General features: G+C 49.4%; 1 protein-coding gene across 1 annotated transcript in view; it reads right to left on the minus strand.

Moving 5' to 3' along the window:
• The window catches only part of LOC103924081 (guanine nucleotide-binding protein G(k) subunit alpha-like), a gene marked incomplete at its 5' end in the record, with an annotated part of 30,225 nt that extends 18,194 nt beyond the window's left edge, over window positions 1–12,031 (minus strand). The window contains 5 exons of the mRNA XM_009332544.1: window positions 649–777; window positions 7,867–8,024; window positions 9,926–10,067; window positions 10,171–10,213; window positions 11,919–12,031. Coding sequence (XP_009330819.1) covers window positions 649–777; window positions 7,867–8,024; window positions 9,926–10,067; window positions 10,171–10,213; window positions 11,919–12,031 — 585 coding nt within the window. The remainder of the gene's footprint in view (window positions 1–648; window positions 778–7,866; window positions 8,025–9,925; window positions 10,068–10,170; window positions 10,214–11,918) is intronic.
• Between the last annotated feature and the right edge of the window lie 3,467 nt (window positions 12,032–15,498).

Below are 15,498 nucleotides of genomic sequence, written 5' to 3' on the forward strand. Positions count from 1 at the left end.
CTGAACCGCAGGCTAGCAGCCGCTACGGAGGTTAGAGGGAGCTCGATTAGTGATACGTAAAGGGACACTGCCAAGACCAGGCTCGATACCCAAGCCCTGCAGGGACTGAATTTAGAAGGCAGAGAGGACAGGCGAGTCCCATCCTCTGCAGTGTCGCGCAAAGGCAGCCAGTCCCCAGCACGCTTTCTGCACGCCCCGTTCCTGCTCCGCAGAAAGTGTCAGTCAGCACAGTCACCTACAGCTTTGCGGAGAACACCATGCAGCCCAGAGCCAAGACCGACTGCGGGGAGGGCGCTCATCTCCCGCTTCAAAGGAAGGGGTTAAATTCAAACTCAAAATCCAGGAGTCAGTGTCCTTTTAGTATTTTGGGGGTTGGTTTTGGGGGGTTTTTTTGGATCCTGTAAGCAGGCAGCAGTACCTGTGTCTGCGATTCCAACATAAAAGCAGCTGAAAAGAACAGAAGAAGGCAAATAAAAGTCAAACCGGTATCTCCAGTGAGCAATGCCAGTAGAGAGGGAGTGTAACAGAGGCAAAGGAGGACTGTTAAAACAGGGCAAGATGTTTTGCAGCGCAGGTGTGGGACCTACCACCACCACGCACTGAAGAAATCACCGCGGTCCACAGGGACGAGCGCTGCCCTTCACTTACTTGAAGTACAGGTCCTTGAAGGTGAAGTGAGTTTCCACGATGCCTGTAGTTTTAACTCTGGTCCGCAGAACATCCTGCTGAGTCGGAATATAGGTCGGCTGGGATATTCTATCCAAGTCATTTAGGTAACTAAACCAGAAGAGACAACACAACGCCTTTTTTAGTCTGCTTGCTCGCCATGAATCTTTTATAAACTGCAGGAGAAAGTCATCACGGAATTTATTCATCATCTTCACATAGTACAGACCTCGACCATGCAGCAAACAAATCCTCTTGGGTCTACCCCAGGGTTGATTTTGTTGGTTTTTTTTTTCCTTTTTAACCCCTCCCCATACGACCTTGCAGCATGTGCTGGGTAGGGCTCAGCTAGCTGGGGAGTGAAGCCTGATAAGAAGCTAGCACAAGAAGTACTGCTGATGCAGAAGCCATGCCAAGACTGGTATCTCTTGGGGCAACTCAAAGTAATCAAGGTCTTTCGCATCAAAGCACAAGGCAATAAATCCAGTGGCTCGCTTTTAAAGGGCAAGGATACATCAAATGAACCAGGAGGAAAGAATTAAGCATCAAGAACTACCCCCAAAACAGGCAGATTCATTCACCTCCTTCAGCAAGAGCAAACTAACGCACAACGCATCCAGCTCCCCAACGGCACGGCCGTCGGAGGAGGCCGTTTCTCTGCGGCAACGCGCCCATCGAGACCCAAACTGTTTCCAACTACAGCAGATTCCCTTTGAAGTTTGGCTCTCAGGCACGTAAGGAAGAGGTATACATCATTTCCAGCAGCGTCAGAAGTCCCGCTCCAGCCAGCGACACCTCTGAGCTCATTTTTCCTGTTAAGGGGAAGGCGACGGCCTCCTGCTTCCGCAACGGAGACAAGGATTGCCCCAGCTCCGTTGGGAAGGAACCGGAGGCAAGCGTTCAGCCACCTTCGTGTGCAGCTGCCAGCAGCGTTATCCCCGACAGCTACACCCCTGTCTTTATCAGGAGCGGTTTTTAACCAATACAGTACCGTGCAACTGTTGAGATTTTAGTGGCACAACGGCTCTACGCCGGTGTAATAAACCCTGCCCTCCCAGCCAAGCATTACCACAGATCCGTTGTCAGCCAGGGACCGCTCCTTCCCGTGCGCCTGAAAGCTGTGCCAGGAGCTCCAAATTTCCACGCGCCTTCGTCACCAAGCAGGCGACGTACTGAGCGACATCTCCCTCCTCCGTCACCTTCAGCATCTCCTCTCGCCAGGACTGCCGGCATATTTGCCGAGCACTGACCTATTTTCCGAAGCCCAGAAGAATCCAGCCTACCTGCCAACCTCCTGCCCGTGCTCGCCCGGCGCCGCGGGGCTTTTCTCAAAGAGCTGGTATCTGCAAGCGGTTTTCGCCCAGAAAGGGCCAGCTCCTCTCATTCCTCTCTCATGTTCAGTGGGATGACAGGTTTGTAAACTGCTCTTTGACCAGAAACGCAGCACCCAAAACTCACACTTGGGATTGGCTTTAGTTTCCGCTTAGTAAAACAGAATTTGGAAGGTACTTACCTTCATTAGGCTTCTGTTAAGAAATATTTCTGCTGAGGAAATAACATGCCCAGATTTTTTATCCCCCCTCTCTTCCCCGCCAGTATGAGTTTAGCTGGGACACGGTGGTTCAAAAGCTGATGGAAGTGCTACCTAAGAACTGACCCAGCAACTCCTAACAGCTTGGCTTCGATACAGGTCACACAGCTGCCCTGCATCACTGAAGTGATAAATGTGCAAGCTGAAGCTCTAAAGCATCTGCTCCTAATTGCCAGCTTTCAGCACCAGAAGTTTGGGCAGTGAAACTGGTATAATTCCTGCTTAAGGCTTTTTAGGCAGCCAGTGAGGAGTGAATGGAGTCAGGCAACTCCCACCAAATGAACTGCACGTCTATCAGGGGAGCAAGGTGTATCAGATTAAGCAGTGCTCTATCTGCAAGCTGCCTTAAAAAAAAAAAATAAGCTTTGCCAGACTAATTCCAGAGAGACTCAAAGGGCAAATAAATACCAGATCCCATGGAAATACCTAAGCGGTCAGAAGATCCAGCACAGGGGATTTCTCGGTAGCAGAAGAGCCGCCCAAGCGCATCTGCACACAGCCTCCTCCAGCCGTCCTCGCCTTGCCGAAGGCAGGTGACTTCGCGGGCAGAGCCGTGCCCACCCAACAAAACCAGGCTGTTGGGTGCCCAGCTTGTGCAGACTGCCACTTGTTTCCCTCTACCACATACAGATTTAGCAGAACTTGGAAAAAAAAAACTGGAAAAAGCACGGTCTGAGACTCATGGGTTTCGAGCGACTCATAACCCACAGCTTTAAACATCTTGTTTAAAGATGTTCCTCACAAATATTGTTTCGGGAACCGAAAACATATACTTTACTGAATCTTTCTACATCCCACGCAGTTTGAATCCCCTTTCACAGTCTCCTTCGCCACCAGGCTCCCTTCATACGCTGAGGTTGCAACACTTGTTCCCCACCTCGGATCCTTGTGTTTACAGAGCCAACTGTTTCTCATGCTTCAACACCACCTTGCAAATACAAGCTTGCAAAAAGACAGTTTTGGTTTGTTTCCCTTCTCTTTTCACCCTTAAAAATGAGGGCTCGAGTACAAAAAAAAAAAAAAGCTGACCAAAAGCCTACAGCGTAACTCACATTGGTCCTAGCGGCCCTCCAAGCCTTCCCAGGACATCCTGTGCCAGGCTGGCACGGGTTCAGCACCTGCGTGGGCAAGGATCTGTAGTTCCAGTCCGATCAGAAAACCTGCCAGCTTCAGTGTCGTCCCATCTCACACTGCTCTAAGAAACACCGACCGCGGCAGCGGGGTGTTCTGAAGTGGACAGCTTTCAGCTGGTGAAGATAACACAGTTCCCCTCCTCCACACGCTCACATGAACCCTGGAATGGTATTTTCCTAACAATTCAGTCATGTTTCCCTTTAACGCTGGAAAGAATGCTTTCAAGGCCAAAAATGGCTCCAAAAGCTCCGAAAGAGTCATACAAAGCATTTATTATGAAAGGCTATCCGCAGCCCGAGCTACGGGAGGGAGGGAAGGAGGGGCTGTCACCATCGCGCCCGAAGGCAGAGCAGCAAACAAAAGCCATCCTTTGCCAGGGAGAGGAGACAAGAGGGCAGAAAGATGCAGGTTTGGTACCCAGGTGGGTCGGTATTTGCAGCCACCAAACACCAAGCTTTCAAGAAACATTATCACAAGCACCTGCGCCAGTCTGAAAATGCAAACAGTGTCCTTCCTACATAGCTTGACAGCTCATACAGAATTAGTCGTCTCTAGCCAAGTCTTCCTGCAGCAAGAAGAAAACAGGTGAAGACCTGGTGAAACCTATATTTAAGAAATACATTTCTTTCACCGAAGCCTGCCTCCTCTTTCCCCCCCGTGTTCAGCTGGATTTTGGCAGATTAAGCAAAGCAGAAAACCAGGTAACAGAGCGGGATCTCCAGGAAAAGGGAACCTTGTGCATTACCTTTATCAACTCGAACGCTCATTTGGGCCAGCTAAGACAGACCCACAGTCTGCAGCACAGGCCCACAGATGAAAAGGCTCGCTTCCAAAGCTTGAGCTGCGGTCCCAAGGCAGTGCTACTCGAGGGGAATCGCAAGAAAGCATCAGGATACAGACGGCAGGACAATGCCCTGCAAGCTAGGGCTTGAAAGCAAAGAGGAGGAAAAAAAAACCACGTAGAGATAATCTAGGTTATATCCAGCATCATGTCAGGGAATTCAGGCCAAAACTGCCACTTGGGAACAAACCAAGCTATGCCAGAATAGAGAACGGTTGATCAGAAACTATGCTAATTGCCTGAGAGACCGCAGATAATTACCTACAGTATCCGCAGTCTGGTGTCTGCGTGAACTTCGGAAGAAGTAGCGAAACCAGCAACTAAAATATTTTCAAGCGTTACCTGCTTGCCGACATTTCCAAGTACCAGACGGAGGTACCTGAAGACGTGCAAGACAGCAATAAGCCTTAGCATCCACACTGCTGCACCACCAGACAGGTTTTTGTTCTTTGTAGCTATTACAGCAAGAATTGCGCACACGGGTCTGAAACGCTTCTCCGCGGCATTGACTCGAGACGGGAGCGGTGAGCGACAGAGCCATTTGCTCACGTCATAGGTAAAGAAAAACGGGGAGTTGCAGCGAGGCAAGTAAAAATATAGGTGTTTGAAATATCACACCAAAAGAGCAGGGCAGTTGCCAGAGGGACGTTATCAGGTGGTACGTGGAGAAGACACCGAGCGTTTACACCAGCGCTTGAACATCCACAGTTTAGACCGAGAGTTACTCGACTGTTCTTCAAAAAAATAAGAAAAATTGCAAACTGCTATGATTCCAGGACAGATCATTCGGACGAGCATCACAGGCGGTTATCTTTGGGAGCTCACCCCCACCCGTGGCGCACGGATTACGACACACACCGTTATTATGGTTGCCTCCTCTCCTCCCACACGGCCTCCCGCCTGCCGGGGCAGCTCTCCGATGGGAAGGATCCCTGCCCGCGCAAGGGGAAGTGCGGAACATTTCGGTGCTGCCCTGAAAACCCTTGGCTCTCTGCCACAGCGCTCTTGTTCTCGATGCCACCTAATTTGCACGAGCAATCACTCGTATGTTCCTCTTCCCCCCCCTCCCCGCTCCATTCTGGGTGTCTCAGCAGAGGCCCCGAGGTCTGATGTGAAGCGAGGAACAGCACCCGGGCAGCCAGAACCGGGCTTGAAACACAATGCAACACTGAATTTCAGCTGGAAAGCCAGTCATCTGAAATGGGGCACGTATTTAAAGGCTACTAACCCTGAAGTTTCAGTCCCATTTGCAGGAGATATTGAAAGGAGCGGGGAAGTGAAATTCCCCCAAGAGAACTGCGCACAAAAGCGAGTACCTACGTGACCACCACCACAAAAAGGGATTGCAAGACACCCATCCTTTAAGCGTGGCCAAGGGAACTAATTGGGTCACACCAGAAGATAAGGCGGGTCAGGAGCCACGCGTCGAGCGGAGAGGAAAAATGCTGACTGAACGCTCATCTGGCCAGCTCGTTCTGCACGCTGGCGAGACGGGGGTCCTGCAGGAGAAAACACGTTTTTAACTGCGTGCTCGTGCTCTGCGCTAAAGGAACCCACCCGCAGCGTTTCCTAACTGCTGAGCTGCTTGGCTACCGAGGCAGAATAACGCTGCTTTAGTGCAACTTCCTGCGGTCTTAGGACAGGAAGCTAAAATTCTCTGATGCGCTTATCGGAAAAACGCCACGTGGGTCATCCTCGGGCTGAAATCTCTCTGCCGCGCAGATCTGACACCGCCCACGAGAGCAATTCGTCAGAGGAGCTGTGCCTACACGTACCAGCACCAGAAACTGGACACGAGGGGGTTGCAGATATTCGGGAACAGGAATAACCCTCCTGTCAGTACTTAAAGGGGGCTTATAAAAAAAGATGGCGGCAGACTTTTCAGCAGGGCCTGTTGCGGCAGGACAAGGGGGAATGGCTTTAAACTAAAGGGGGGGAGATTTAGACTAGATATAAGGAAGAATTTTTTACGCTGAGGGTGGTGAAGCACTGGCCCAGGTTGCCCAGAGAGGTGGTGGGTGCCCCATCCCTGGAAACATTCCAGGTCAGGCTGGACGGGGCTCTGAGCAACCTGATCCAGTTGAAGATGTCCCTGCCCACGGCCGGGGGGTTGGACTAGATGACCTTTAGAGGTTCCCTCCAACCCAAACTATTCTATGATTCTGTGAAAATCCAGTCTCTGGAAGGCAGTCAGATCACAGCTGGGCACCTCTAAGCAGGCTTACGCCCTCTCTCCCCAGTCTGCTGTTTCTGACCCGTTTCTACCCTGTTTTCTCCAGCCTGCCTTCATTCTCCTGCTCTTTCAAAGCTGACCATCAAGACCACAAAGCCAAGGTTCCCCATCTTCAGCTTCCTCCTTAAGCTCCACTCAACCACTTACACTTTCTGCCCTAGATCCTCTGCTCAAGAAGTCCTTAAGCTTTCCTTCTCTTCTCCGCATCTTTTCATTAAGTTATTCCCTCATTCATCCCCCTCCTCATCTATCCTTCTGTTCTCCCTTTGAATCTGAAGTTTCCTCCTTGCATGCCGTAAAGGCACACACGAATCTGAGAAAGCCGCCTCTTGTCAACTCACTTACCTTGATCTAAGCCCATGATAGCCTGCCAAGGTGTTACAAATTTAGAGAAATTCTTCCTTATTTTCGAGCTAAAATACGCTGTGCGCAGACAGAGCCTGCAGGCAACCGAGCTGTGACACATCGGAAGCTTCTCTATAAAGCACTTCCAAACTAATTTTTCGAAGGCTTAGAACTTGGCTAAATTGAGACAAGTTTTCAGCTGGACATCAGGAGGCACACTTAACCCCCAAATCATCCTTTCAGAGTTTCAAATATTTGTGCTAGAGAGACCAAGCACACGACTTTTTAAAAAGGGGAAAAAAAAAGAAGGCAACAACTGTTTTGCTCATTAAACGAAATCGTTTCCCCCTCCCTGCACTAACTTTGAAATAGAAGAGGCATCTAGTCAAAACTCTCGTTAACCAGCCAGCAGCCGCCTACAGCGCTCCACGCTACGTATCTAGTCGCAGCTTTCCGACTGTTAAGCAATCGCGTGCATTTCAGAAACAGAAGGATAAGCAGGTTTATAGCTAGCCTGCAGCGCTGCCCGTGCGGTGTCAGGCACAGGAACAGAAGTGTAGCGAGAGCTGCTAAGGAGAACAACTACGTGAACATTGATCTGCCAGTATCAGGAGATCCCACTATTGGAAATTGCTGCTCATCACAAATTTGGCAGTTTCATCGGGAGCTCGGTTTCAGGAGGTGTTACTCCTTTCTGCAGGGATAACGAAGGTGACATAGCTGATCACCCGCTGCAACAAGCCATCTTAACGCAAGCCGGTAAGTTATTCTTCCACTAAAACCAGACTGGCAAATTCACCTAGGCACAAAACAAGGAATGCGGGTTTTTTTCCGATGCTACACATGGGGAAGACAAACAGTAAAACTGACTTTGATGAGCTTAACGCACCAAAGTCACCTTGTGAGCCCAACCCCGTGTAAACCAGTTAGACTAGGGTTCCTGCCCGCCCCCTCGGAAGGGGGCCCAACTACCAGCCCGCTTTCAGTCACGCCGGCCCTTCTTGAACACCGTTTGGTTTGCTGTGAAGGGCCCAGAAGCTGCTAACGGTTTCTTACTATGATGCAGAGTCGTTAAGCTGATATTCTCTCGATCTGCTGAAGCAGGCCTGAACCCCAGCATCTCTCCACAACCGCTTAATCACGCCAGCTAGCTCGGCGGTCATCACGCCTTCCTCTGCGCTTCCAGCTAATACAAACAACTGACGGGCATCGTCCTGCAGGAAGAGGGGAAATGAAAACAAGTTAGGATCTACACCCATTTATGCCTTTACAAATGACAGCGAGGCTTAACATCAGTAACAATCCTAGGGGCTGCAGCAACTGCTCTAAGGAATCACGGTCCCCGCTCTCATGCTGTCTATCCGGTCTTCTCCCCCAAATCGCCAAGTTATTTTTCTCCTGCAGTCAGAAAGGCAAATTCTGGGCAAGAAGCTCCAGCCCGTGGGGCGAGACGCGCTGATCACGGGTGGCAAACAACGCTTCTGTCGTGCCACCGCTGCAGGGATCACCGCTCCAAAGCGACAGGCAGCGTTCACATCCGGAACGTGAAGTTTCAGTAACCTGGCGCAGCGTTTCAAAGGAAAGGTAAGAACGTCAATGTGCTACTATAGACTAATGAACGATAAATAATAGTTTTTAAACTGGAAAACCTTTATTATAGTGTGGTACAGTATGGCAACAAGGGAAAATTCAGTATCAAAAGCAGGTTTTAGGATGATTCTAGGTTTAAAGCTTTGAGGACTTGCAATTTGCTGCAATAGCTGTCAGAAGTAAGGGAGACCAATTTCTTAATAAAGCATTTCATCAGGAGATGGGATGGACTGATCAGGATTTGAGTGATTGCCCTAGAGCGTGACAAATTCTTCTCAGAAGTCTTAGCGCAGGACCTCACTCTTCTACAAGTTAACAAGCAGATTTAGAAAGTGAAATCAGGCTGACCTACATCCCACACCGATGTTTATTTCTACAGCGATCAGACCTGCCGGCTTCCTTTCGGGAGACGTAAGGGACCTTTCAGTGTCCCAGCAAGTTCTCAACTTCAGACTGTCTCCTCCTAACATCGGCTCCTCTCACTTGAGCCCTAAACCTAAGCTCAGGCGAGAGTCAAGTCCATACGCTACTCCAAAGGGTACCTCCCTAGAACAAGCAACGGGCACCTAAATTAACTTAATCAGGGTCTGAACCGCCACAACACAGAGGTGGACCTCGGTTATGCGTCTTCGCAGGTACAGCACTTACGGGTATGGTGCTATGCTGACGGGTCACTGCTGTGGTTTGCTGCGAGACAGTCGATTTGGTTACCCGTGGTCTTTTCCTAGGCAAGCGTGGCAAGTTGTTTGCCCTTCAGGGTGGATTGGGACACGAGAAAGTTCTTGGCACTCGGCTCTCGTTCTGCTTTTGTGAAGCCAGCTAAGCCTGAGCAGGTCAACTGAGAAAGGAACTTGGATTTTAACATCTTCCTCCTTCCAGCTGCATTACCTAGGCTGAGATCACCGCTCGGCTTCGACAAGCACAGAGGAAAGGTAGAAGGGAACGCCAGGGAGAATTTGGAGCAGCAGCTGAACAACAGCCTAGGTTAACATGCAAGTGAAGATGTGCCCTTCAGCCAGGGTGCTTTATATCTTAAGTTCAAAATATCTGTGGTTGCCTCACAAAGAAACAGAGTAGGTTACTTCACTTACCGTATATTAACTGTAAGCATGAGGAATTAGTGCCAGGCAGCAAGAGTCACAGGTTGTGCAGCCACTGCCCTGTGCTGATATACACAATTCCTTTCTCCTACACATTTTCAGGAGTCCCTGGCTCCCCATTCGGTCTGTGCTTTCCCCACCACCACGGGGGTCAAGACTTCCCGACATCAATTTCTACCTTCCAGACAAAGGTTATGGGATTATTTATTTTTCTGAGCATTCAAACTACTAGAGGTTCTTACCCATAACCTCAGTAAAACACTTGACGCTTTGTACTGGTAACACATTGCAGATTATGAAAGGTCTTTCACTGTTGTATCTTGTAACAAAACATATTTCCACTGTGAGTGCAATGGACTGAATTTCCGGGATTCATTAACAGAATTCACAGCACAGACTCAGACTAAGGGAAGTGAAATACTTACTGCTCTGGCAACTTCCCCAAAGTCTATCTTTAGCCTTCCCATGGCTCTTATGATTGCAATGATGGACTGGATAGTATTGCTGTAGACAACCACTTTATATTGTTTGCATTCTTCCTCCGAGTAGCCATCCTCATGAATAATCCTGGAAGAACACAAAGCTGTCATTCCCAAACCAGAAGGGCACCACAGATTTCTTATTGCATCTCGCACAAAAATGCGGTTGACATGCCTGCACTCTCACTTACTTCATCTGCTTCACAATGGTGCTTTTCCCAGACTCTCCAGCACCTGAAAAAGCACAAAAAGAATTCCAGTTAGCAACCACGTGAACTTAAAAGGGAAAGCGGAACGTACTCTTCCCAGTTCCCACACAGAAGTTGATGGGGTCTGGAGCAAGATACTCCTTGGGCATTGCTGCTGGTAACAAAGCTCCAGAGCAGCTGTCCCGGCCCCTTGGGGGGGGGATCGCTGAAGAGCACATCCACAGGTACGTCATTCCCGGGCTTTATTTACAGATGCTGACACTCGTTATGCATTCATCTGCTAAAACAAAACAAAACAAAAACCACAAAACAAACTTAGAATTTCTGAATTTCCAGAGTACACTTCTTGATCACTGAGGCTAGCCACCTGGGAGGCTGGTTCTGAAAAACTGGGACGAGGACTTATCTAACAGACTATCTACCATTCCTCTCTTCCAGCTCAGTAACTACAGTTCAACTAACCCTACAGCTAAGTGCATCGACGTCATCAGCTGCTACCCACCGTTACCGAGCCGTGCAAGACAGAAGCATTAGCCTTCAATAACCAGGTGGATGCAATCACAGATCCCGGAGCATTTTTACAAGGAACATCTAATTCGGAAGCAATCTTGTGTGATTATACAGTGGAAGGGAAGTAGACCCAGAACAGAGCTCAAAAGCATGCACAAATTGCTCTTGCAGATCCAGGTGAAGCAGCTTAAGACATTAAAGCCCAGAAACACGTTCCTATGTCAGAGCAGGAACACCGTAACGGACCTTGCAAGTTCCCTTCTCCACTTAGCACAAAGTCAGCCAAACGTTGCCCATGATCATTCGAACTAACACGTTTTTTCCACAGTGGAAAGACTAGGTGCGCTCCCACAATCCATTACTACAGCATAGTGGTAAGCACACCGGTATCACTCCTGAGCTAGATACCTCTTAAACAGCTCCGGCAAAATTCGAAGAAGATACCTGCCTAGACTTGAAGCGGCAGCTAAGGTGCCTGTGAATCACCAGCAGGAAGATCAGGGACCTGGGTCCCTGCTCTAACCCTTCAGCTGCCAACGCCGGTTCCCACAGCCACCTGACAGCTCGGGGATCTTCACCGGGGCACACCCGTACGCATCCACCCACAGAACACGCAAGGCAAATTTTAATTGATTAACAAGCTCTATTCTCTATCATTTCCCACAATACAGGGATTATTATTCCGGGAAACTGAGGATAAAGAGACCCGCAGGTTTAGCTTGGAAATGAGCCTTTGCCACAGGATGATTTCTAGTCAAAATATCAGGCCTGCGGGCTGTGGCACTTGGACATGCCTGCATTGCAAACAGCCTTCCTCCAAAGACAGACAGAAAACCCTGGCTTCCCAAACCTCTGCAGAGCTGGGGGGGCTGAGTTATCCCTGTCTGCCTGCAAAATAACAGCTAGTTAATCTGTTTTTCACAGCTTTTTCCTCTTGAACCGCAGGGTACTCACAAACCGCATCCCCCTCCCACAGGCACAAGGCAGAAACCACCTTTGCACACCCGTGCAGCAGCAGACACGCTTGCACAGCTCGGTGCAGCAGACGCCTACTCCGGGTCTCAAAGCCCATCACGTTACCGCAGTTTACTGGAGCTCTGCAGTCAGCAGGAGCTGAGCTGCGCTGCCTGCATGCCTGCCTGTCCCGGCCATGAAGCATGTGAAAGGCAGGCACGGCATTACTGTACGTCAGCAGAAGCACAGGTCCCGGATTACTCTACCTCGTGTGACCGCAACACCAGGTTGCTCGTTCAGGGCAAACCAGCCGGACCATCCCCTGGCTTCAGGGCTCCTCAGCCGAAAAGGCTCACTCTGAGCTGCAGAACCGGGGTTGCTGAAGGCAAAGGAATGAAGTTGAGCCTGCCTGGGTTTGGATATATGACTCAAGAGATCCTGGATGGACTAAGAGACCCAAGCTCCCCTTCACTTCTAGCATCAAGGCACCAGATGTCCCAGCCTGCAGAGTCTACGCAACGCGGCAGTGTGCTAACCCAGAACGGCATTGCTACAAGCAAGGCGAGCTTTGTCGGAAGAGAAAAATCATTTTTAGATTATCAGACCGACGGGGGCGGGGGGGAAAGACCAGCTTTCAGGAACGTCAAGCTGTGAAAACTGGGCTGTGGCATACTTCTCCAGGAAAAAAGCAGAAAAGCTTTCTGATGCTACCTTCGGGAAGCACAGCTTCCAGGAGAGAGCTTCCCAAGCCTCTCACACCATCCAGAGAGGACAACACTGCATTCCAGTTTCATTCTCGCATCCTTGAAGCCTCAGGAAGGCCAGCTCCTAGCAACAGCACCACGAACAGGGTGCGAAAGCAGCAGCGCTTTTTAAAAAAGCAGAATTCTCTTCTTGATCTCACAACTTCAGGTCAATTGGGCAGCTGAACCGAGAAATCAAACCCCTGAAAATAAGAGGTCGCTTTGTAGGGTTTGATTTTGCGATAGGCACAGACGATTCCCTTGCTTGGAATTCCGTACACCTTTTAGCCTGCTTATTTTGCATTCCTTCAGATTCTTCCCAATATCACTAGTAAAACCCTTTTGGCTGATAGGGGAATTAAAAGTATGGCAGGAACGTTTAGGCGCAGGGTACAGCGGTGGCTGGGAAGGAGCAAACACAACTGCTGCTTTCTGAACAGTCAGGCAACAGCCAGATACAAGCAGCTCATTCACCAGTGGTGAACACGTCGTGCCAACCTGAGCCCAGAGCAGGCGGCAATCAGGACCGAAGGAGGGCAACGCAGCCTTTACAGCCTTGCACTTGGATTTCCACTCCCAAGTTCATCCCAGTCAGTTCCCAGATGTTGACGAGGACTCCTGAGGATCCACTGCTGTATTGAATTACAACAGAAAGTTTCCCCAACAACAGACAAGGTCATTTTCAAGCCGAAGGTGCATTTCCTATTTGCACTTAGACAGCTTCAAACAAAACAAGCGGCCAAATATTTTTGCAGTTCTTGGTGGCTGAAGAGAGCAGATGCAAATCAGCCTCTTCACACAGTAAGAGCTTTCACAGTAGGACAAGCACTTTCATGGCAGGTTCTCAGACTGCCAAGTGAGAGGAAACTCAAGTCAAACGGTTCCTTAACTCGTTATACCCATTTGCAGGTGTCATGGGGTTGTACCTCCATCGTGGGGTGGCTGGACAAGGATTTCTCTTTCTTTGGACCCGTTCTGCACAAGAGAAGAGAGAGGCAACAAGAGAAACACACCGGCGTTCAACGAACGAGTACCCAGTGCCTCTCCTGCACAGCTCCTGGGGGTGCCGCGGCCCGGATACACATCTAAGAGCACTGACACCTTTAAATGCTGATTGCTCAGATACCGCCTTGAGTTTATCTGTCTCCACATCCCCCTCAAGGGACTGTAACACTAACAGCTGCCCCGCACAGTAGGAAAACTGTTTCCAAATAGGGCATGTAGTGCAATTTAAATCAATTAGCCATTAGTTTAGGTTGAAGGGTTAGGAGATTAGAGGCTCTCATGACAAAATACTTCCAGGCTGCCAAGTTAAATGTCTGCAAACCAAAGAATTTCAGCTTTTAAATTATTCCTAAGCATAAGGCAATTCAATTTTTTTTTTTTTTTTCTTCCTTCCCTCAAGGCTTAAAAGGAAAGCTATTGCTGGTTCGGCCTCAAGTAGAGCAGGCAACATAAACTAGATTCCACCTTCAAAGCCGTTCAAGAAGCATTAACAGGGATGAAAAAAAAGGAAGCACGTTTTAAGCAGAATCCCCCAAAATCTGCTCAGATGTTGGAGTTAACACCTTCCACCCAAGCAAATCCCGGGGCCTGAAGCACGCTATGCCGGCAGGGCTCCCCGCTGCAGCCCACAGCCAGCTACAGCGAGACTCCATCTAAAACCAGCAACTTGCAGGAAACATCCTTCCCTTCAGCAGGCGGGTTTTCTTTTGTTATCGCCTCTTCTCCCAGCTGCCAAGATGTCTGCGCCTCTCCTCTGGCTGGCACGGGTTTTAACAGAGATGGCATCAAGAAGGGCTTGGGGATATCTGTGTGCTTCTGCTACGGCTTCTCGGGCACTCAGCACGGCAGCATTTGTGGTCAGATATGAAAACATCAACGCTCTATAGACTCAGCACTTCCACCCTGGGAGGAACGCAAAACCTCATTTTTCTTTTCACAGCCATCCTCCACATTCCCCATATTAAGGCGCTGCGATTTGAAAGCTTCCGTGTCCCAAAACAGTGGCGTTCAGCCCAGATTCCCGACAGCGGGAATTCAGAAGAGACTTTTCAACATAACCTCTCTGGTTTTTATTTCTCGTCCTCATATGTGCTGTCATTTCCTCCTTAGATTATCTTAAAATAACCTGCTGCTGCAGCAGGCAATGCTGAACTTGTACTACCTGTCATTTGACTGACAAAACAGTATCAGATACAATTATGCCATGACAACACAGCCAAGTTGGTTATACAACACTAATTCAAACCATATTTAGTTAACTCCTTCCCTTCTCACTTCCAACCCACACACGCTTCAGTGGCAGCTTAAAAGAGCAGCAATCCACGCTCCCAGAGGAAAGGGGGCTGGTTACTCACCCTATTACTTCTACGGGACTAGGAGAGGTAGGAAATAGCGACCCACATCCTCTAAACCTCTCTTCTTACCCACATACAACCCAGCACTGGCTCCTACAGCACACGCTAATGGCAGTCACAGCTACAGGGGCACCGCCAAGCAGTAAGTCACCTCCTCTGGGACGTTATTCCTAAAGGAGTTTTTCCTGACGTTCCAGGTCCTCTCCCAGACTCGCTCTCTGCTCCTGCAAGAGCCATCCAGACAAGGCACCTCATTAAACAGTCATTTAAAAACGTCTGCCCTCCAGCTCCGTAATCATTTGCTGGGAGCTCCTGCTGGGGTGGCAGCTGCTTGCCGACGAGATGGCCAACGTCAGGCACCGTCTCATCTCAATTGCTCAGGAAAAAAAAAAAAAAGCATTAACGCTGCCCTGGTCTATTCTGAGATACCTGTACTACGTCCTCCCACACAGCATAAGGCTTTTTCAGGGGCCTCTCTCACTTTGTACCTTTGCTTTTAACTCTTATCTTACCCCCCACCCCAAACAAGGTCCACGATCATTTGCATTTTACTCTTACTTTCCAGCCCTAGCTTCAACATCTCCAGGTCTCACTGCTGCTCTTTGACGCTTGAAGCTTCTCTAAACATTTGCAGATGTACGCACCAGGCAAGCTGCTGTTCTCCTTTTTCCAACTCACTGGAGTGGCTGTAAAGGGTTTGCAAAGAGAGAACCATACTGGACCTACTCGGTAAACAGCTTTTA

Source organism: Pygoscelis adeliae, unplaced genomic scaffold (assembly GCF_000699105.1).
Source record: "Pygoscelis adeliae isolate BGI_AS28 unplaced genomic scaffold, ASM69910v1 Scaffold899, whole genome shotgun sequence".
NCBI lineage: Eukaryota > Metazoa > Chordata > Aves > Sphenisciformes > Spheniscidae > Pygoscelis > Pygoscelis adeliae.